Source organism: Lissotriton vulgaris, chromosome 3_1 (assembly GCF_964263255.1).
Source record: "Lissotriton vulgaris chromosome 3_1, aLisVul1.2, whole genome shotgun sequence".
Classification (NCBI taxonomy): domain Eukaryota; kingdom Metazoa; phylum Chordata; class Amphibia; order Caudata; family Salamandridae; genus Lissotriton; species Lissotriton vulgaris.
Genome location: NC_141689.1, coordinates 327,082,931 through 327,100,395, shown reverse-complemented (window position 1 = coordinate 327,100,395; position 17,465 = coordinate 327,082,931). Strand labels below are relative to the sequence as shown.

The window sequence follows — 17,465 nt, the reverse complement described above, 5'->3', positions numbered from 1 at the left end:
GTAACCGATTCCCAATCCTGTAGAAAATGGGTAAGCCGACCCCAAACGGACCCACATGATCCTGAACAGCGGATCTAGGGCTGCTTTTCTGTGGCAGGGGGGTTGGAAGAGGTGGAGGAGGAAGAGGCCTGATGTCCACGAGGACGCGCTCTTTGCTTTCCCCTGTACGATCTGTACATAGAATTTTGCTGCTGCTGCTGTTGCTGCTGCTGCTGTTGGCCTTGCCGGAAATTCCGAAAGGAGCGACCAAAGCCCCTGAACCTTCTGTTGGTCGAAGAGCCTCTGATCTGGAGACCTAAAGACTTAGCTGTCGCTCTGCAATCCTTAAATCTCTCAAGGGCCGCATCCGCTTTCTTCCCAAAGAGTCCAGAACCATCAAAAGGAAGATCCAGCAAAGTCGCCTGAACATCAGCCGAAAAGTCTGAGGACTTCAACCAGGCTGACCTCCTAGTGGCGACAGCAGTGCCCATGATACGAGCCACAGAGTCGGCAGTGTCCAGACCACTTTGAATAACCTGGCGAGCCGCCGCCTGAGTATCAGAGATCACTTCCTCAAAATCCTTCCTGCTGGCATCAGGAACTTTTGGAACCAGGACACGCAAAGAATCCATCAGGGCATGGACATATCTCCCCATCAGACAAGTGGCATTAGTTGACTTCAACTCCATGCTTGCCGAAGAAAAGGTCTTTTTCGCAACTTGGTCTTGTTTCTTCGCTTCCTTTTCACAAGGAACCTGAGGAAAGGCACTAAGACTCTTCTTAGAACAGGCAGCCTGAATGACCAGGCTCTCTGGAGAAGGATGAGAAGACAGAAAAGCCGGGTCCTCAGGTGCAGCCCTGTATCTTCTCGCAACACTCTTAGAAACCGCAGGAGCCGACAATGGTTTCTTCCACACCTCCATAATGGGATCCGTCAAGGCATCATTAAATGGAAGCAAAGGCTCAACCACGGAATTCGGAGAATGCAAGACCTCAGTGAGGATATTGGATTTAAACTCCACCGTTGGCAAAGTCAATTGAAGAAGTTCAGCAGCCTTCCTCATAACCAGATGGTAAGGTTGGATATCCTTAGAAGGAGCACCAGAGCCTGAGGGAAACTCCCACTCTGGAGAGAAATCAAGACTTCCTGAATCTGCCAACTCCTCAAAACAGCTCTCCTCCAATTCACCTTCCTCCACATCAGAATGTGAATCCAGGTACCTTTGCTCTTCCAAAAGGCGTTGAGCTTCCTTTCTGGACCTCTCCTTCACACGCCTCGCAGCCGGATCCACCTGCGGCTCCGACGGATTCGGGGCCGACGCCGGTATCGAATCTGATGGCACAGAGGAATGCCCTCGAGGACGATCTGGAGCGGGCGACGCCGGAACCGGCGTCGACGACTTCGGCGGAGCCGGGAATTGCCAATGCGGCGTCGGAGCCGGCATGGAAGGCATGAACGGAGCCGGAGGATAGGAGTGAGGAACTCCGAGGCTGAAAGCCAAAGGACCCATGGGACCCGAAGGTGCACCAGAGGGGTACCACGCCCTTGAGAAGACGCGATACATAGCGTTAAGAAACGCTGAAGGGTCCTGGCCTGGGGCAGGAAAGGGCGGTTGAAAACCATCAGGGCGGTCCTGAGGAGGGATCTGATTCGGCTCTTCAACAGGCGCAGAACCCACATCCTCCCGAGCCTCTTCCTCTTCACGGGCCGGGGACGGCGCCGGGGACGGATTCGGAGCCGGAGAAGGATTCGGAGCCGGAGTGGGAGAACGCCCATGCGACTCCGAAGGTGAGGCCTCACCTTCAGGCTCAGAGACTTCCAGAGTAACCACCTTCGAACGTACCTTCTTCGGTGACCTCGACCTCGAGCCCGACTCCTTACCAGAACGACGTTGGGACTCGTGTCTCCTCTTCTTATGTTTCTTCTTCGACTTCGAAACATGATCCGATGCTGACCTCGAAGACGGCCTCTCTCGAGAATCAGACCTCGACCTCGCCCTCGACTTCGACCTCGCCCTTCAAGATCGAGACCTCGACAATTTCTCCTTCCCTGCCTTCATCTTCGCAACCAGGAGTTTGGCCTCTCTTTCCCTCAGGGCCTTCGGGTTCATCTTCCGACAAGAAGAACAATCTTCCACATCATGGTCGGAACTCAAACACCAGATGCAGTCATCATGCGGGTCAGTAATCGACATCATTTTACTGCACTCCCTGCAGGGCTTGAAGCCGGTCTTCTTGGATGACATCGTCGAAGAGACAGGATATAAAGAAGCAGAAATTTGCAACAAAATGGCAACACAGTACCAGTTGGCTACAGAGATTCCCGATAACCGTTAGCGTCGACGACGCGGAAAAAAGGGAACTGATGTCATCACGCTGGTGTGGGCCTATTATAGGCGTCAGTGACGTCAGCGGAGTCGCGAGCGGAGCCGTGTCTCTGTGACGTCCTGTCCACGTCGGCGCGAGGCTACGAAAAGAATTTCCGAATGTTGCTGACGCAAGGGGGATATTCACAAGGTGAGGAATCCACACGGCAGATGTATCTATCAGAAAAGGTCTTTCAAAAAGAAAGAGGTGTAGCTCTTCTTTGGATATAAATGTAAATGTAAATTGATACTTGTATAGCGCACTACTCACCCGCAAGGGTCTCAAGGAGCTTGTACAAATACCGCTGTGGAACCCATCCTGGCTTTCCCTGTGAGGCGTCCACTCCTGGGCACCCCCAAGATGGAGGCCAGACATCCTTAGAGTTGTGGGGGCCGTTCTGGAGATTAAGCAAGCTATTGCCCAGAGTTGCAGAGTGGGACTCCATGATTGGAATAGGCACCGAAGCGAGAATTATCAGGTCCGTGGACTTTTGAGCCCAAGACCCGCCGAGGCAGGGAATTGAACCCTGGTCCTGGGCTAGACCTCTGCATCAGGGTCTGCCGCTCTAATCATTGAGCCACACTTCTCCACAGATCAGCTATCTGGTGTGGAAAGAAAAGAACTGACGTCCGAGCTTCTGGGTGGAGCCAATATGGGTAACCGCGATGTCAATTCCAGTGACAAAGATGATACGCAGAACCAAATGAAGCCACCCAAAGGTGTGCAGGGGTACTGCTCATGTAAATGTTTCATGATCCAGTCTGAAGCCTGGGAAATTCAAAGGTAAGGGATCTGAAGCTAGAATTCTCTATCAGACTGATATTTTGTTATTTCAGCAATAATTAGGGGGACTTTTCTGTTTCTGGTATTTTTTGTGAACACTTACTGAGAGCTTACTGACTGCTATTTCTACTCAACAGTTATATCTCATCTAATTCTAGATTTCTCAGCTTCCTTTTAAATAGTCCACCATTCCACCATACCCACAGATTTTGGAGGCTGAGAATTAAAGGGATTGCTTTGTACTGGATGTTAGAAATTGGTATGCACCCTGTCCAATCAGGAACCACAATCCTAGTCAGGGTAAGCCAGATACACACCCTAAATTAACCTGTCCTCACCCTCTGATGGCTTGGCACAAAGCAGGCTTAACTTCAGAGGTAATATGTAAAGTACATATGCAACACTTCAAACAGTAAAACAGAAAAACACCACACAAAAATATACATTAACTACTTGAAAAAAATAGAGCTTAATTTAATGAACAAAAGAAGACAAAAACAACAAAAAGTCAATAAGTATAACCAGGGTTATGAATTTATGAAGTTAAAACTGAAATGAAGTGCCTAAAAGCTTAAAGCGCCAAACATGTCACGGTAGACCAGGTAAAATCCAAAAGTTCAGGCCGACCACGATGGAGTGCGGGTTGGATACAGGGACTAACCTTGTTCACTGCAAAGTACCTTGTTGCATAGTTGGCGAGGGCCCGATGCATGGAGAAGAGGAGGCTGTGTGTCGCTGATGCCTTCAGATGTAGGCAATGCGTTGATTCCGAACTGCGTAAGTCAGAGATGCATTGTCATTAAAGCATAAGATGTAAGTGTGTGTCGTTGTTGAGCCACGCATGCAATTGTTTTGCACCAGTAGCAATGCATCGGCAGAGATGCACTGATTCAGAGCTGAGCAATGACAGCGATGCGTGGATTTTGGTAGTTGTACCACTTTATACCTACTTCCAGGGGCCCAGGACTTGATTGACACCACTTGGTAAGGCAAGACTATCAGCCGGCAGAGTCAAGGTGCTGTAGCTGGATGGTTGGAAGTCTTTGATGTCCCTGAGACTTCAAACTAGGACGTAAGCACACAAGCCCTTTTAGTCACTTTGGTTCTGGGTTGGATCAATGCAGTTACCAGCCCTTCTCACTCCTTGGCAAGAGTGCAGCGGATCAGCACAGCGGAACAGGAGTCCAGCAGAGTAACAGTGCAGAAGTGTACTGAGTTGGTGGTGTCAGAGGTCCAATACCTATACCCAGTGGTGCCTTTGAAGTTGGGAGACTTCAAAAAGAGGCCTTTTAAGTGCAGAGAGTCCCTGCCCATCCTGCCCTGGCTCCAAACTCACTTCAAGGGGTAGGCAGCCATTTGTGTGGGGACATGACTCAGGTCAAAGTGTCAGCGCCTCCCTCCCATCCTGCACAGGATGGCCCATCAGGATGAGGTTGTGGATATCTCATCAGTCCAACCTAAGCTCCAATTATGTGTGATTGTCTAAGGGGAATGCACACAGCCCAGCTGTCACCAACCTCCGATGTGTTTTCAGAGACAGGCAGAAATTGTGATTGCAGGGACACCAAACTTGGGGGTCCCATCTCTTCCTAATTGTAAACTACAATAAGATGTAATAAGGTAATCCCAATGTCAACCTATGAGAGGGATAGGCCTTGCAATAGTAAAAAAAGAATTTAAGATGTTTTCACTACTAGGGCATGTCAGACTTAAAAGTGCATGTCCTAATTTTTAGATATACTGCACCATGCCTTTGGGCTGTACAGGGCCTTCTTTAGGGGTTACTTATATGCATTTAGAAAAGGAAGGTTTGGGCCTGGAAAGAGGGTTAGCTTGCCAGGTTGACATGGCAGTTTACAACTGCACACTTAGGGTCTGCAATGACAGGTTAAGCGGGCTTCAGAAGTGAGTGGCACAATTAGTGTTGCTGCCCACTAGCAGCATTTAATTTATAGACTCTAGGCCCATGTAGTGTACTTTACGTGGGACTTATAGGTAGAGTAAATATGTAAATTGTGGATGAGCCACAGTTATCATGTTTAAAGCAGAGAGCACATGCACTTTAGCACTAGTTAGCAGTGGCAAAGTGCCCAGAGTCCTAAAGCCAGCAAAAGCGAAATCAGCAACAACAGGAGGTCTGAAGGGAAAATGTCAGGGGAAACCACACCAAGGATGCCAGGTCTAACACTGACCCTCATCATTCCTTGCAAAAAGGCTTCAAATCATTAACCTACACCCTACAAAACATCATGATTAAACAACATTATGGAGTACCTGGTATTCAATGTCTAACTCAGACTGCTTATGTCAGACCACAGACAGAAATCCTCATGATCTTTTATTCACTCATTCACAGAGATCAGTCTGAATATTTTAAAAAAACTGAATACGCTCCCTGTGCCCTTTACCCATGCCTGCTGGCAGTGTCAAAAATGGATGGATGGCAGACGCATTAAACTCAAGGCAGCAAAACAGAAATCCTCACTTGAGAGGGCTGGATAACCATCCAGGCATTTTTCGGCAGGGGCATTCTCACTTTTTTACTGACCCGGCGGAACTTAAAAAGTCCCTGAAGGAATGGTCGAAAGAACAACGAAACTGTCGTAGGAGTCCGCGAGAAGACGCTGCTGAGACATCACCGCTGGAGGAACAGGATTGAACGGTGGCACGGGGGTAGGTGGGAACTCTTGCGGCCCTGCCGCCCCCTGAATACTGGGCGGTTGCTGTGTGCCCTGCTGACTGAATGCTTGGGGTGAGAGTTGCAGTGCTGCCTTATACACAATTTGCCTTAGATTTAGAGACAAAGTGACTCAGGTGCAGCTAGTTCATTGTGACCGCGGCGGCGGCGGCTCACTATCACTCGGAGTTTCTCATTGGGTCCGGGACAGGCTGCGCCGGCGGGGGTGTGAATTGATTTGAGGGGCAGGGGTGGGGAGGGAACGGAAACTTAGGGCACTAGCCCCACTTAGTGCGGTTACTCTAGCGGAGTACCTCCGCCCCTGCGCTTTCGGCACTTGGCTCTCTAGGGAGCCCCTTGGGGTTTGTAGAGTTTGTTGGGGTTCTGGGGAGGGTGGAGGGAGGAGTCGGGGACTGTCTGACCGGGTTGGGGAAGGTCGGCTGTGGGAGGGTGGGTGGTAATGTTTATCTTCCGTTGTTCGGAATGTTGTGTTTGACGGTTGGGGGTAGAAGGGGAGAGGGGTCATTGAGTGGATTGTCTGAGGGGAGAATGTCTGCCTTGAGATGCTTGCCGCCTAGGGCGGGTGAGTTGGTGCTAGCGCGCCGTAATGCCTTACAACTGACACGAGTGGTAGTTTTTGCCATGGAAAATTCTACTACAGACACCAGTATAGAAGTACTGATGCAGGGACTATGGTGGGGTCTAGTGTTACTATGAATGATCCTGGCTGTACCCGGCATACCCTGAAGCTAATGTTGTGGAACGTGCGGGGACTGAATGACCACCGCAAACTGAGGAAAGTACTTAGTTATCTACACCGTCATCGAGTAGACCTGGCCCTCTTACAGGAAACTCACCTGCCCACACACAGTAAGATGCTGCAATCACGGGGGTGAGCGGGTCACATGGTGGCATCTGGCTTCACGACACATTCTCGGGGGGTACTGACCTGGGTTAGCCCCTCCTCGCAGTTGAAATTGATCCCTGTAGTAGCTGACACTGAGGGTAGGTATGTCCTGGCGAGATGCGTGGGTAAAGGGCTGGATGTGCTGGTGGTGAATGTTTATGGTCCCAACTATGACAACCCTGACTTCTATGCAGCTTTGGCGACTCTGTGTAGAGCACACTCACAACCTGGGATGTTATGGGGGGGTGATTTTAACTTTGTCTTCGACCCGGAGCGAGACCGCTCCTCTGGCCCGGCCCGTAGACCAGTCGCCTCTGGTGCCTATATGAGGGCAGAACTAGTCAAACTTGACCTGGTGGATGTTTGGAGGGACAAACACCCCATGAAAGGGGGCTACACACACTACTCTGCGTACCATAACGTACACACTAGAATAGATCACTGGCTGGCGACCCCAACTATCTTGAGCAGAGTAGACACCTGCGAGGTTCTCCCGCGCACTCTCTCGGACCATTCCCCCATTTTGCTGAGTCTCTCCACCGTTAGGAAGGGGATCCCGGCCTTTACCTGGAGGTTCCCTCCCTTCGCCTTATTGGATGATGTCTTTCGGGGCGAATTGGCGGAGGACGTAGAACAGTTCTTTGATCACAATTTGGGCTCTGTAGATGACTTCCCCACGGTCTGGGAGACATTCAAGGTGTTTATCAGGGGCATGGCCATGTCTAAACACTCCAGTGTGTTGCGCACCATTAGGCGAGAGCTAGCAGCGTTAGAGACCAAACTAGCGGACCTGGAAAACCGCCAACTTCAGGACGATGGCCTTGAGGTAGACCAGGAGTTCGCCCCGTGCTTTTAGAGTACCAGGCATTGGCAGACAGAGAGGTCCTCTATATGGGGAAATATGCCACGGCCCGGGCTTACGGGGAGGGAGACAGGCCTGGCGCCCTTCTGGCCCGCATGGTTAAGAGCTCCAGGCGTCCGTTGGTTATAGACGAATTAAGTTCTCCGGAGCATGGGGTAGTGACTGAGGAGGAGCAAATCCTAGAGACGTTCCGACGATACTACTCCGACCTATACCAGTCCAAAACCCGGGGTGTCGAGGGGGAAATGGACGACTACCTAGAACACATTGCCATGCCGTTCCTTCGAAACTCGGACAGGGAATTCTTGATGGCCCCCTTCCACGGGGACGAAATTCTGGAGGCCCTTGCCGGCATGAGAGCGGGGAGTGCTCCGGGCTCCGACGGGCTCACGGTGGGCTTCTACAAGGCCTACAAGGACATCCTGCTCCCGCACCTGATCGCCCTCTTTGATGCGATTTGTGAAGACGGGGAGATGCCTCCCACTATGCGCGAGGCGTTGCTAGTCACTGTTCCAAAGCCAGGGAAACCTTTGGACCTCTGCAGCTCGTACAGACCCCTAAGTCTGCTTAATGTGGACGCCAAGATATACGCCAAAGTGCTGGCCAACCGGCTAGCCCTTTTGGTCCCGGAGCTGGTGGCGCCCGAACAGTCTGGGTTCGTTCCATGCAGGAACTTAACGTACAATATTCGCACCGTGCTGGGAACGGTGCAACATGTCCGCCAGGAGAATAAGGCGCTGGCGATTTTCCTGGATATGGAAAAAGCATTCGACTCTGTCGAATGGCCATTTATGATCAGAGTGCTTAGGAAACTGGGTCTGGGCGAACCGTTTTTACAAAGAATCGGTGCTTTGTACCATCACCCAACGGCCAGACTGAGACTCGGAGACAGGGTGTCGGAACCGATCCACATCTGCAGAGGGACCAGGCAGGGCTGCCCCCTTTCACCTTTGCTTTATGCTCTGGTAGCAGAACCTCTAGCATGTGCAATGCGGGAGTACCACAGCCTAGAGGGGATAAGCTTTCCCACTTATAAAATCGGGATATCGACATATGCAGATGACACGTTGCTATATGTACGCGATCCGGAGTCTAATTTGTCTTCGATTCTCAGGGAAGTGGTCCGTTTTGGCTCACTCTCGGGTCTACGGGTGAACTGGGATAAATCTATAGCTTTCCCTCTCACTCCAGTGACACACCCCTTCGATATGGAATATCCCCTGCCATGGTCCACAGACTCGGTCCGGTATTTGGGCATCCAGCTGCACACAGACCCGGAAGTCCTGGTCCGGGATAATTACGGAGTGGCCTTTAATAAGCTGGTGGACGATGTGGACAATTGGTGCAAACTCCCGCTATCACTGCTTGGCAGGATTGCCATCATGAAAATGATCGTACTGCCCCGGTTTTTGTTCCTGTTTGTTAATCTTCCAGTTGTGCTCTCGAAGGCCTTTTTCAAACAACTTACCCAAGTCATGATCCGCCTGGCCTGGGGAGGCAAATCACCCAGAATACGGTGGGCAACTCTCATTCTCCCCTGCGACATGGGGGGTCTGGGTGCCCCAGACTTGGAGCGCTACTACCGAGTGGCCCAGGCCGCGCACCTGCACTCGTGGATACATGGCGATGCGCGCACGCCGCATCTGATCCTAGAAAAACATTTTGCGGACCCACTCCCCCTGCCGGCCACGATCTGCCTTCCGGTCACTCGCCAGATCGGACAACTGGACTCCCTTAAGGCGACTAACCACGCATGGCACGCCCTAGCGAGTGCACAGGATAGCACTATGTTGTATTCTCCCCTGATGCCGCTAGACTGGGCACTATGGTTGCCTCCTTTGAGAGAGAAGGGAGTGGTGGAGGCCCTCCGCTCACTCGGAGTAGCGACCATGGAGGACCTGTTGGCAGAGGGCACTTTGAAAACCTGGGAGCAAGTTGCCCACACGGCACCTAGCCCTACCTTACTGCAAAAATTCCAGTATCACAGACTGCGCTCGGCGTGCCGGGAGGTTCTGGGCACGGCTCTGGAGGAGCCTGCGGAGATCCCTGAATGGACCTATATCATCAAAACTAAGTCGTCTGCTAAGTTGCTCTCTCAGGTCAATAAATTGGGGGTGTCGCACCAGGTCCTGCAGCACTCTAAAGCTAGAACGGCATGGCAGGAAGATCTGCAGTCCCCCGTGGACGATAGCATGTGGCGCTACTGCTGCTCCAGCACAAGGAAGATCTCCCTCAATGGCAGGCATAGGTTGGTGCATTTTAAATTCCTCCAGCGGGTGTACTACACCCCTGAACGACTACACCGATACGGCCTCTGACCAACGGCGGAGTGTGAGCGTTGTCGCACTCCGATTGCGGATTTCTTCCACATGGCGTGGCTCTGCCCCGGGATACAGACATTTTGGGGGGAGGTATTCACAGAACTTGATCGGATACTGGAGACGGAACTGCCTCGAGTCCCGGAACTGGCATTGCTGGGTTACTCTAAGCCACTCCCCCCGTCCCTACGCCGGCTAGCTGACATGGCGCTGCTGATGGCCAGGAGAGTAGTGGCGACCTGCTGGATGCGAGGGCCTCTCCCTACTAAAGGGCGGTGGGCTAGGGAGTTGCAGTACTGCTGTACTCAAACGGAGCTGTATAGCGAACTGCTCCCACCCAGGAGCAGACCGAAAAACTTCTGGGCCCTATACAAGGAATATCTACAGGCGAATGAGGAGGCCAATTCTGATACTTCGGAGGTGGCGGACCTGCAGGACCAAGTGCCAGAATAGACAGAAGTGCAGGCACAGGCCTTTCTTCGCGGGGAGTGGAGGTTACGGAGTGGTGGGTGGTGAGGGGAGGGGTCCAGCGACTTCGAGTCCCCAGGGGGCAAGGGGAGGCAATAGTGAGGGGGACTGACACACAGAGTTTGGGGATGGGATGGGCATACTCCGAGCATACCTGCATTTAGACTAGACTAGGGGGACAGGGAACTTTCATGGACACACTCAAGGGGGTGGGGGGGACGTTGGGGTGGGAGTTTGAGTAATTGTTTTTGACCTTCACACTAACACAAGGCCTGGCTACCAAGATTCCATCAAGGGTAGGCCAAATGTCACACTGTATATTTTACTACTTCCGGAAACTGTCACAGCATTGGTAATTATGGTTGAGCACCTTCTTCTTTTGCCGCCGGGCCCCCGGGATGCCGGCTGATGTGGCTGTGTACACCATAATGTCTATACTGTTATTGTGAATCATGGATACCGAACACTGTATGCCCGTAAATGCTTTTGTGATGACTTTGGCTATGCTGTTAATAAAGGTCTTTATAAAAAAATAAATAAAAAAAAAACATCCAGGCATTTGTCCAATGACCAAGAAAACTTGATAATCCATCAGCTCCAGCCATCAAGATTATGGGCTCTGGTGCTATCATGGATGCCAAGCTTAACTTACCCCCTTACGAAAACAAGCCATCAAGTCACTCTGGATTCTAACACATTTTGTACTTCTTGGAGTTTGCTCAGTGTGTCCAGGCAATCATTCTCTTCCTGCAAAACTATGCCTACCTTCCTTGTCAGCTCTAGCAGATCCGACACGTGACCAAGCTACTTTTCCATCTCAAACCTTGGAACCACATTTCATCAATTGTAAAAACTGAATTTTGTATCAGGCAATCAACATCGTAGATGTCTTCTTCTTCCAAAAAAACCTCTGAAATTATCAGAAAGGAACCACAGATCTAATATGGCTCCATTACTTCTAATCCCTAGCATCAAGAAACGCCATGTGTGGTACCATTTTCTCCATTCAGACCACCACACTTTTCCACTTTCGACTGATGTTAATAAGGAAACACAAATGTTTTTGAACTGCGGAAACCTTTACAAAACTAAATTTTCTCCCGGAAGTTTGATTTATTTTTTACTTATTTCACACTGTGGCAGGCTCCAAACTTTGACTGAGCGCAGAGTGATGTGTTGTGGCTTGTTTGTGTTGACCACGAACTGACACACTATGGTGGATATGGCTATGCAATATGCTTGAGCTTTGATGCTTCACACTCGTTCAGACCATTCCACCACATCCAGGGACAGATACAAGCAGACAACTTGACCTGCACCAAATCAGACAAGGCACCAAGCGTGCAAGCTTAGGCTTGGCCACACAACATAAGCCACACTACAACTACGCACTTTACCAACTACATTCACATGCTCAGATCATATTTGACGTAGGCAATCATACATACAAGCTCAGACTTGCAATATATTGGAAACGGTAACCGGTCAAACAAACTCTGCTTACCACCAAATCAGACAAAGCTACAGATGTGATTCTTCATTAAATAATACATAAACATGGAGCATCACGCCATTTCATAATTACTTTGTGGATTAGCACATAATCAATTAACCATGACAATTTTTAAATAAGATCCTATGAATTGCTGGTATAAATGAATAAACCAGAACATTTGAAATCGTTACGAATAGTTTGCTCTATTGCTAATGTCTTTAAAAACTGTAACTTACCCTCAAAATCAAGTGCAGCAATGTATTCTTCTTGGATCCTGTTTAGTAATTCTTGTTTCTTTTGATTTGCAAAACTTTCTTCTGGTGTAGCTACAGGAGCCGGTGGTTCTGGTGTTCGATCTTGTGACAAGAAAACAGAAATACAAGGTAAATATTAAAAAATGTAAATATGCACGCATTTGCTGGTAAGAATATCTGTCTTTTCAATGTATTTTTATCATGGCCATGGCTATTAGTGATCTTACTGTTGCCCGAAGTATAAGCAAAAAGCCATCATAAAAGAAATTATAAATACACAATGGTTAATTAGTGTAAATGTGTGGGGGAAGTAAAATAATGCCATTCGCAATTGTAAAAGATCCTGACAGTGACATTATGTAATGTAGTAAATCCGCATGGGTAAATCGTGGTAGACTAGATGGTGGAAAGCCATGAAAGGCAACTGGTCAACTGCAAGTCTAATGGTAAGACCCTACTCGCACAAACACAGAAAAGGTAGTAACAATAACATTACAACAAAATAATTCGAATTTGGGCGACCAAAAACGCGGAATCCACAGTTAAAACTGTACTTTGTGGTCATAGTTTTAGGACATCCGATTATTACCTCTGGCTTTGACATGGAACTCCAAATGAGTCAAGGCTGACACCTTCCTTATTGCTAACAACGTGCTGGGACTAGGGGCCAGATGCATGTAGCTAGCATTTTACGATTCCCCAATTGCAAATCACGAGGATTCGCAATTAGGAAATAGCAAAATGCAAAGTATGAAGGTGTATAGTACACCTTTTGCGATTCCTAGGGGGTCGGAAATGACATTCCTCATGAATATTAATGAGGTAGGTCGCAATTGGCTACCCGCTAGGAACCGCAAAAATCATGGGGATGGTGGCCTGCTGAGATCAGCAGACCACCATGTCCGTGAATGCTTTTCAATAAAGCAATCTTTTTATTTCTAAAGCAGGCCGTTTTCCTTAAAGGAAACCGAGATGCTTTACAAAACGAAAAATGAAAATATTTCTTTTCATTTTTTAAGAGTCGGCAGTGGGTCCGTGAGACCACTGACTGCTCTTAAAAATGGTTCTACAAACATTCCCAGCGGGAGAAGTGGTCCCTCGGGTACCCATTTGTGAATGGGTTACCACCTACTTGATATAGGGGGTAAAATGTACCGCAATTGATGTCACCAACAGGGCCAGACTGGGAACCACAACCGGCCCTGGCAAAGTGCTCGGCCGTCTACCCCCCCCCCCACTGGGGAGGAGGGACGGGGGGGGGGGGGGGTTGGAGGTGCCACCGAGCTCTTTGCCGGGGCCAGTTTACGGCCGATTTTGGTACTGGGGCGATTTTGCAGGCGCACCGGGGGATTGCCTGATGCCCGCTATGGCCAGTCCGGCCCTGGTCACCAAACATTTATACATACCAATGAGATTAGGCATTTGGAAGGGACACCCTAAACATGCCCCTTCGTAATGCCGAATCGCAAATCCATTTTGCGATTCGGTAACAAGTTACTGAAACGCAAAATTAGGTTTGCTGCATCGCGAAACCAATTTTTGTGTTCGCAAACAGGCAGATTCTGGGAACCTGCCCGTTTGCGAACGCAACAATGCTTGATACATCTGCCTCCTTACTCCTTACGAACAGCGATAGGTTTAAGCTATCCTTCGGTATGAAGCAGTCATATGTGGCCCACCACATAAACAAAATGGTTTTTCAGATGGTCTGCATTAAATGCAAGATAAGGCTGCGTGATAAAGAGGGACGGCGCCATAAATGCATGCACCACAAACACTCTAGTGTGTCATTTCCTCCTTGAAACGAACGCACCAGGTTGAATCTTGCTTTCAAATGTCACGGTCGCAAAATGGCCGCTGTTTAGATTGTAATAACTGACTTTATGTCTCCTGTTCGTATATTTTATAACTGTCATGAACGTCATCATCGTCATGAACGTCATGAAAGTTCATCATCAAAAACTCTATATTTGGTTATTTTAAAACCATAATAGATACAATAATTTAAAGTCATACAGTACAGTAAATCAGATATTCATTCAGCTGTAGGCGAAATATAAGTTAACAGACACTATCTCATAAATACTGACAATTTGTAGCAGTAAAGAATAAAATAAAATGTTAAAACCATAAAATCACTATCAGATTAAACCGTCAGATCACGCTCAAAGGCACGCCTAGATTCTACGGCGTCGTCTGAGCCTCACCACAACTACTATAAAACTAGCCACATTGTAACATACACATTAATTGGGCAATAGTCGCAGAAAAGTTAAAGCGGGCCGTACTTGGGTAAATTGTATCCCTTTATCAGAGGAAATAAAAACTGTATCCGGAGTGCGCTATAGTGATCACAAAACATGGTAAAGTGCAGGGTATCTTGGTCAGAAAAAGAATCACAGCCACAAGGGCCTAGCGCATCGACTTGGTGTCAAACCGCCGGCTCTGCTAGTTTCCAGTGTAAAGGGTTAATAGCCTCACAGTTAAAATCAACACAAAACATAACTAGGTGACAATGAAATCTGTGTTTTCTATAAGCACAACTAGTCGTAGCACTGTTAGCTCCAGGTGTAGTAGTAAGAGTATAATTAAAACTCCAGTATAGAGCACACAATATAACCAGCAATGGGAATACCACCATTTCACAGTGAAAGAACCAGCACGTATGTTTCTGTTTATTAATGCGTTATTTTGCACAAAAATGCCCAAGTTGCCACTTTATGGTCAAGAGGCAAAATGAATGCACACCGAGTCAGATAAGGCAGTACGTAAGTAAAGTTTTAAAGCAAACATGAAAGGGTATGAGAGAAACATGCTGGTTGCACCAGACCAGAAGGAGGGAAGAATAGGGTGAAATGTGGGTTGTGGCCATGACAGCAATGGTGGTGGTCACTCTCCTGTGAGCTCCAAGGCCAATGGACCCACAGGCACCAGATCCTGAGATTCTCCTGGTGTGAAGTGAGACGGGTGCCCAGCATCTACAGGCACCAGAAAGAGACCCTGAACCTAGAGATGGGGATTCTGGTCAGCAGGCTGAAGCACAAGAGGAGGATACTCTAACACCAATAAGCAGGGCCGACTGGAGGCTGCCGAGCGGAGTGCTGGGCTAGAGGTACGGGGATGCGCAAAACGGCCCAGGAGTAGCGGAGACCGGCAGACAGAGGCATAGCCAAAGGTGGCTGAGGCCGGCGTGACCTGGGTGGGGTCCGGAGAACTGAGGGATGCATGCGGACTGGGCCTACCCCTGAAGGGCACGGCTGGGAGCTGCAGTTGGAGCCCAGGCCGAAGTCGGTGAGCGGCCAAGACATCACCGGCATTGGGCAGTGAGATGCAAGAGGGCCCTATCATTCGTAGGGAGTCAGATGTGGTGTGACAGCCCCCCCTGCAGAGACCACTTATGGCTTGCAGCGGTGCGCCTCCCTGGTCTTGGGCATGAAGCCCATGGCATATGCCCTCAGACGGGCAGAGCGGGCTCTGCTGACTGGGTCTGTTAGGAAGAGCACCAAGGGCGCCGTTGCCAGAATTTGCCTTGGGGGGCCCTTCACCCAATTGATGTCTCGCCCGCGCATACCCTAGAAAAGGTGGATGCAGCGAACAGGTGGATCCACCGAGGGAGAGCCTCCTTAAGGGCTCAGTCTCCCCTTCTGACCCAGATGGCTAGGGCTACCGAATGCACGTTGAGCTGGTGCGATATAGTGAGGAGCAGTGGGACAGGAGCGGCAATGGTGCAGCTCAAGAGCCTTAGAGCATCGTAGTTAGCCTTTGAGACTGTCGCCTTGGACATGGGCCTGTTACAATCAGAGCATAAGAAACTGAAGTCCAGGGTTACTGGGGCAGAGAACTTCCTGGCTGAGGTCCCGCAGCTGATAAAAAATGGGACATCCAGGATCAGGCAACTGCAAAAGGCCATTCAGCACCTGACTGATTGCTTGGAGGATGCAGAAGTTCGCTTCAGGTGGAATAAATAATATGCGCATAATTGGCATATCTAAAAAAACTAAAGAACCAAGGACTTAATTATTCCTTGAGCAATTGCTACCTGAGACAGTGCTGGGTGGACGGGTCTCTAAAAGGTACACAGTGGAGCAACCCCATAGGGTACCAGGGAGGGCATCACCTCCAGGGACTTCATGGCCAATGATAATCAGACTGCTCAATCATAGAGACCGAGACCACATTCTGCAGGTGGCGTGGTTGCATAGCCCATGGGAAATCAAAAGAGGCCTGATGAAGTTATACCAAGATCATGCAATGGCCATACAAAATCAAAGAGAGAATTTTTTACCGGTTAAACCGCACCTGCAGGACCAACTTGAAATATGCCCTACTATTTCACACCAAAATATGCATCACTACCTCTGATACATCCCATTTGTTAACCACTCCACAGGAAGTCTGGGAATGGTTTGAGTGGAGGGGCTATCCGCTGCCACAGGTGCCCGAACGACGGCCCCGATATATAGCAACAGCATAGCTTGAAGCAGATGACACAAAAAAAGAAATGATAGACCTCCCCACCAAAGAGGAGGTGGGGAAGGAGCAGTCGAGGTGGATACAAGAGGTGAAAGAAGGCAATCCCTGGATGGCGGCCACCAAAAGCTCAACACACCTAAGAGTCTCCACTGACTTGGGGGCCAGCGATGATGACTCAGGTGAGGAAGCTGGACCTCCGTCCCATCAATAGTAACACTAATGACAGCAGACAAAATTATTTGAAGCTCTCGAACTGGGGTGGCAGATGCAGGGGAACTCTAAAGTGACCAATCAAGGGACGTAAGCTGACTTTTAGGCCTGCGGGTCCAGTCCTCTACTCATGTTTCTATTGTATAAATTGGGTTTCTATCCTTAACTTAGCCACAAATGTTAAAGGGATGCAACAGGTACCTCAGGCATTTGAGAGGCGAGTAATTTGCAACTCGTCACATGAAGGGGAAGACAACAGATGCACAGGCAATCATTGGATAACCCAGATGATGGGTCTCCAAGCCCACTACGCTCCATACCAATGTGGTCATAACTTAGAGAGTACACACTGACTTACACACGTCTCTCATGATCCTTTCATAGAACGTTAATAGATTAGGGAGAATACTGAAGAGAGGAATAGCAATGGAATATCTAGCAAGGTGTGCCCTGTACCTCGCTATGCTTCATGAGACTCACCTACTAGGCAATACCTGCAATTGTCTGGGTGGGAGCTGGTACACACTCTTGGCTCACTCAAGCTTCACCACAGGCTATTGGGGTACATGTCTTCTGGCATGAAAATCACTACCATATCGGGTGATGAAAACCTGGCCGGATTCATAAGGGTGCTGAGGAACAGTGGGTGGCACATGCTAAAGGGAGGAACTT

The 17,465-nt window shown here is 49.3% G+C and overlaps 1 protein-coding gene across 1 annotated transcript in view; it reads right to left on the bottom strand.

Annotated features, from left to right (window-relative positions):
• SPEF2 (sperm flagellar and cilia associated 2) overlaps positions 1 to 17,465 on the bottom strand; it is a 1,087,451-nt gene that overhangs the window by 265,676 nt on the left and 804,310 nt on the right. The window contains exon 26 of the mRNA XM_086960525.1: positions 12,093 to 12,212. Coding sequence (XP_086816651.1) covers positions 12,093 to 12,212 — 120 coding nt within the window. The remainder of the gene's footprint in view (positions 1 to 12,092; positions 12,213 to 17,465) is intronic.